The sequence below is a fragment of the Bison bison genome, unplaced genomic scaffold, assembly GCF_000754665.1.
Source record: "Bison bison bison isolate TAMUID 2011002044 unplaced genomic scaffold, Bison_UMD1.0 scf7180017864213, whole genome shotgun sequence".
NCBI lineage: Eukaryota > Metazoa > Chordata > Mammalia > Artiodactyla > Bovidae > Bison > Bison bison.
The window spans coordinates 442,100-447,656 of NW_011494785.1; the positions used below are offsets into that span (position 1 = coordinate 442,100).

Below are 5,557 nucleotides of genomic sequence, written 5' to 3' on the forward strand. Positions count from 1 at the left end.
CCCCAACTCCCCTGCCAAGCGTGGACCCTGAGGCCACGTGGCCAGCACCTCCTCCTCCTCTCTCCACCTTTTATCCTGTGTCCCTTTCCACCTTGCCCCTGGGAGCCTCGACTCTCCTATTGCTGTTTGTGAAAACTAATGACATGTCCCTGCAGCTCAGGCGGGGTGGAGCCGGGAGACTTGTGCTCTGTGGCCCCAGAGACTGGACCCATCTGTGCGGTTTCTCTCTGTGTCTGTGTTTGGAAATCTTCTGCAGAGCAGGCCCTGCTCTTACTATATACTTCAGGTCAGAGCGAAGGTGCGCGTTCAGCCTCAGGTCCATGGGCAGCAGGCGGTGGTGGTCTTTGTTCAGATTACTGTGTGGAAGCAGGGTTTCCGTGGTGAGTGTGTGACCTTGGCCCAAAGCGGAGGGCTGACGCGCCGGAATTCTTTAAGGTTACTGGAGCCAGGGGTGCCGCTCTTCATCATCTCACTGCCATTCTAGCCACCGATTTAAGATCAGCAGCAGCGTAGACGCGGGTGTCCTCTTCACCAGCCTCTCCGGGGGGAGGGAGGCGGGGTGCTCTCGTCCATCAAGCAGCATCCTTGCACCCAGCGGAGAGCTGAGCCCGTGGTGTCGAGCCGCTCCCTCCTCCCCCTCCCTCCTCTCCTCTCCGGCAGGATCCACTCCAAGGTGCACACGGAGATCATCAAGCCCCACAAGTGCCCGCACTGCTCCAAGTCCTTTGCCAACGCCTCCTACCTGGCCCAGCACCTGCGTATCCACTCGGGGGCCAAGCCCTACAACTGTTCCTACTGCCAGAAGGCCTTCCGCCAGCTCTCCCACCTCCAGCAGCACACACGGTAAGGGAGAGTGGCGGGCTACTGCCCCCGCCCCGCTGGCATGCCCTCCCCACCCCCGCCCCGGACACACACAACAACCCGCATGCGGGGGGCGGGGGAGAGACCCGGCTGGAGGAGAGAGCTGGCACCGGGGAGGAAGACCACGCAAGACTGGAGACACCGGTGGACATTCAGAGATCTGCCTTTGTGGGTCAGAAGCAGTGCCGAGGAGACGCAATGACTGGGCCATTCCCTGATCTGAGGGAGGAGGAAACCCGCTGGGAGCATAGCTGACAAGTCCTTCTCTCATCCTCCTGCCTGGAGACAACCTGGAACGTGCACATGTCTGCCAAGATTTTCTCCTCGAGGACATTTGGTTGGAGAAGACTGTCCCTCTAGCCCTTGGGCACCAACTATGAACAGGAGGTAGAATGAGACTTCAGCCAGCTACCAGCCTGGCGACACCGACAGCACCACGCAAGGCTCCCAGGGAGGCCAGGAGTACAGAACAGAACACATGCCAAATGTGCACAATGAAACGAAAAGGCTCCCACCCCATGATGTGCAGTTTGTCCCGTGATCCTCGAGTAGCCCGGAGGAGGTGAGCCTGCGTTTGGAAGACCTGATGACCTTCGATGGGATCAAGTTGAGCTGGAGTCCAGGGTCTTGCTGGCCATAGGCCTCCTCTCCCGGCTGTTTATGGAGGTGGCAGTTCCCCTTAACGTGGTCCCACAGCTGGCTTCTCGAAGAGGAGGAATCAGGCTTTCCTCACAAGGAGACGCATCCTGCGAGGTTTTCAGGATTTTTACACCCATGGTCTCAAAAAGCAGCTGGTCACAGAGATGCTTCTGAAGTCCCTGCCAAGGAGCAGGGATCTAGAGACCCTCAAGTCCTTGGCTCACCTCAGCATAGGGCCCTGTGGTGTTTGAAGCGATCAGATTTGTACTAACCTGGGCATTTCCTACTGTGAGGGCAGAACTAGGCAGAACCCCAGGAGCTTCCTGTGTCACGTTGCCCTTCACGGTTCGCGTAACTCTGTGCTCTTCTTTGACACCAGAATTTTCTCTGGGAGTGGTGCTAAGGTTGAAGTGATGGTTTCTGGCTGTGTGTTGGGGACCATGGGAGAAGTGTCTTGTGTTTCTTCTCACTGTTTTGTTTATCTTACGTTTCTGAACATTCATGAGGGATGATTGCTGTGGGAGCTGCCTCAGCTGCCAGGTTGTGGCCTGACTGTCCCTTGGCTGCTAGGCCCCCAGCCTTCCCCGCCCCCAGCCCCGCAAAGGAGCCCAGCTTGAGCCGTGTGGCATGGGCAGCAAGCAGAAGTTGGGCCCGTGGCCTGAGCTGGCGCTTCCTGGAGACCCGCGCCGTGTTCCCCAAGTAGGCCTGCTGAGGCGCTGGTTCCTGAGCGGCCTCGCTGACGTCCTCTCCCTTTCTCCTCTCATCCCATGCAGAATCCACACTGGGGACAGGCCGTACAAATGTGCACACCCAGGCTGCGAGAAAGCCTTCACACAGCTCTCCAACCTGCAGGTAACTGCTCCACCCTCCACACAAGGCCTGAGACTTGGCCTGAGTCTTGGGGATTGAGGTGCTGTGTCACCAGCCAGTGGTTCCCAAACTTTTTCAGGACCCTTTACACTCTTAACAGTCATCGAGGAACCCAAAGAGCTTTTGTTGACGTGGGTAATCATATCTAATTACAGAGATTATCAAACTGAAAAACTGTTTGGTAATTTGTTTATAAAAGTAACAAACAGGGATTTCCCTGGCAGTCCAGTGGTTAAGACTGCATTGCCAATGCAGGGGGTGTGGGTTTGATCCCTGGTCAGGGAACTAAGATCCCACGTGCTGTGTGGCTCAGGTAAAAGATTATTTTTTAATGAATAAATTTTAAAAATTAAAAAAATTAAAATAACAAACCTTGTTGCACATCAGCATAAACATCTCTAAATCCTCCCCCATTGCCCACCAAAAAGAAAATTTAGAAGAATGGCATTGTTTTACTTTTATGCTTCCTTCTGTAACATCTGGCTCACTGAAAGATGGAGGGACTCTCTTTGTGCTGCATTTATTCTATTCCATATTAGACATTATGTTATCTCTATGCAGCCCCCTGAGAGGTCTTGGTGTGCTCCAGCAATCTCCGCACTGAATAAATGGCCCCGGCGTAGCTGCCAGTCTGACTTTTGGGATCCTGGTGCTTGCTGCCCTATGGGTGCTGCTTCCTTTAGCTGGTGCCTCCTGAGGTTTCATCTGAAGTGGTTTCTAGTGTCTGTGGACAGAAGCAGAGGTCAAGAGTCCTGGGGCCAAACTCAGGGCCTTCCATTAAGGTTGAGGAGGCAGGAGGGCAGAGTCTGGCACATCTATCCTGATTTCTCCCCATTTTCTCAGTCCCACAGGCGGCAGCACAACAAAGATAAACCCTTCAAGTGCCACAATTGTCACCGGGCGTACACAGACGCGACCTCGCTGGAGGTGCACCTGTCCACGCACACAGTGAAGCATGCCAAGGTGTACACCTGCACCATCTGTAGCCGGGCGTACACGTCGGTGAGCACTCCTCCCACCCCCCTGAAGGTGCTGCACCGCACCTGTGACCACGCCCCCTCCCTTGCTCCAACTTGGAAGGATCAGGAAAGAGAACCGAAGTGAAAAGACGCAGAGCTGAGAAATGTAGAGGATGCCTGGTCCTTTAAGCTTAGGTCCACCGCTCAGCAGTGACTCTTCATTTTCCTTAGACATAAGACAAAAGAAAGCACCTTGAAATTGTGAGAGATGAGATTTTAGTTAGACCTCTTCATTAGACTCCGGGGCTTCCCAGGTGGCGCAAGTGGTAAAGAACCTGCCTGCCAGCGCAGGAAATGTAAGACACGTGGGTTCTGTCCCTTTGTCGGGAAGCTCCCCTTGAGGAGGAAATGACAACCCACTACAGTATTATTGTTTGGAGAATCCCATGGACAGAGGAGTCTAGTGGGCTACTACAGTCCATGGGGTTGCAAAGAGTCAAGACACTGAAGCGACTTAACACACACACACATTAGATTCCAGAAAAAGGTGTTCAAGTTGTTCCATTAAGAGATCTTGGAGAAAATGACAGCGTTCCCTGTGCCAGATGAATGCCCACGGTGACTCTATAAAGGTCCCCCTCTCTTGTCCACCCAGTAGTGAGCCCTGAAAGTGGCTTCAGGGGAGAACCTGTGAGGTTCCAGAATACCTCTGTATCCATGTTGTTCCATTTAAAGCAAAATAACAGCCCTTCTTTCCTCCCCTCAACTCCTTTTCCATCTCCCCCAGGAAACGTACCTGATGAAACACATGCGCAAACACAACCCTCCTGATCTCCAGCAGCAGGTGCAGGCGGCGGCGGCAGCAGCAGCGGTGGCCCAGGCCCAGGCCCAAGCCCAAGCTCAAGCTCAAGCCCAGGCCCAGGCCCAAGCCCAGGCCCAGGCCCAAGCCCAGGCCTCTCAGGCTTCGCAGCAGCCACAGCAACAGCAGCCACAGCCACCACACTTCCAGTCCCCTGGGGCAGCCCCCCAGGGTGGGGGTGGCGGGGACAGCAACCCGAACCCTCCACCCCAGTGTTCCTTTGACCTGACGCCCTATAAGACGGCGGAGCATCACAAGGACATCTGCCTCACCGTCACCACCAGCACCATCCAGGTGGAGCACCTGGCCAGCTCGTAGAGACCTGTGCTGCCGGCCACTGGGAAGAGGGGGAGGAAGAGCCGGTCCCTCCTTTCTCCAGCTCCTCCCGGTGGGAAAAGTCCTCTTCTTCTTTGACAGGCCACAGCTCCACCTCCTTGGGCTTCAGGCGCAGCCTTCCTTCCCAGGATACCATCCTTATTCTCAGCTCCTCTTCAGAAGGAACGTCAGCCCTCCCGATGGGCAGAGGAGTACTGAGCTGGTAGCGTAATCCGGCAGCCTCCCTGCCTAAGCATAGCTTTTAAAATTGGGGGTTGGTGCTCAGGGGAGGGGTTTGCTATGACCTCATAGAGACTATTCCAGCGGGGCACTTACTCTCTCCTCACCCTCGTGATCCTCCAAGCTCGGGCTGATAAGAGGACTAGAGGTTGGCCCTCCCAGATGTCAGAGAGGAGGGAGTCCTAAATGCAACCAGCCTCCTGTTCTACTCTTGCCTGCGAAGGAACAGAGGTTCCTCCCGTGCCCCTCTCCCTGGGAGCCATTTTCTTTCCCTCATGACCTCACTTCACTTCTACCTAATACAGGAAAGAGGTCTGGGGGTGGGGGATCAAGGGCTGAGATGTGGTCCCCAAGGGGCCAGAGATCCCCAAAATGGTCAAGGTGGCTTAGAAGTGTGGGTTATGGTTTTCCTTGGAGTCTCTCCTCTTCTCTGCCAGCCGAGGCCCTGTGCTCTGTCTCCCAATCCCCAGCCTAAGGAGCTGTGGGTTCCTTAAGAAACCCCACAAGGGACTGCTGCAGAGAAGGGAGAGTTCAGGGCAAATGCAAAGACTGGACTTAGCTCCCTAGGTGCCACGGTCAGTTGCCGGACACGGATTTATATATAAATATATATATATAAATATATATATATATCCACTCATCACGGCCATCTTTGTTGTAACCATTTCTGTGTTTATAAATGCATTATCTCAGAATTTTCATATTTGATGTTTTGTTTATTTTTGTCCCCTTTTTGTTTTTCTCCACCCTGTCTCCTGGCCAGCAACATTTTTTTTTTTTGGTCTTTTTTTTTTTTTTTTTTTTTAAATCTTGG

The 5,557-nt window shown here is 54.0% G+C and overlaps 1 protein-coding gene across 10 annotated transcripts in view; it reads left to right on the forward strand.

The window, feature by feature from the left end:
* ZNF384 (zinc finger protein 384) overlaps window positions 1-5,438 on the forward strand; it is a 19,347-nt gene extending 13,909 nt beyond the window's left edge. For 7 of the 10 annotated variants that reach the window (XM_010844950.1, XM_010844951.1, XM_010844948.1 and 4 more), the window contains 4 exons: window positions 661-843; window positions 2,274-2,352; window positions 3,214-3,372; window positions 4,117-5,438. In XM_010844950.1, coding sequence (XP_010843252.1) covers window positions 661-843; window positions 2,274-2,352; window positions 3,214-3,372; window positions 4,117-4,506 — 811 coding nt within the window. In that variant the 3' untranslated portion in view covers window positions 4,507-5,438. The remainder of the gene's footprint in view (window positions 1-660; window positions 844-2,273; window positions 2,353-3,213; window positions 3,373-4,116) is intronic. The other 3 variants (XM_010844955.1, XM_010844956.1, XM_010844957.1) reach the window with 1 other exon arrangement.
* Window positions 5,439-5,557: the final 119 nt, after the last annotated feature.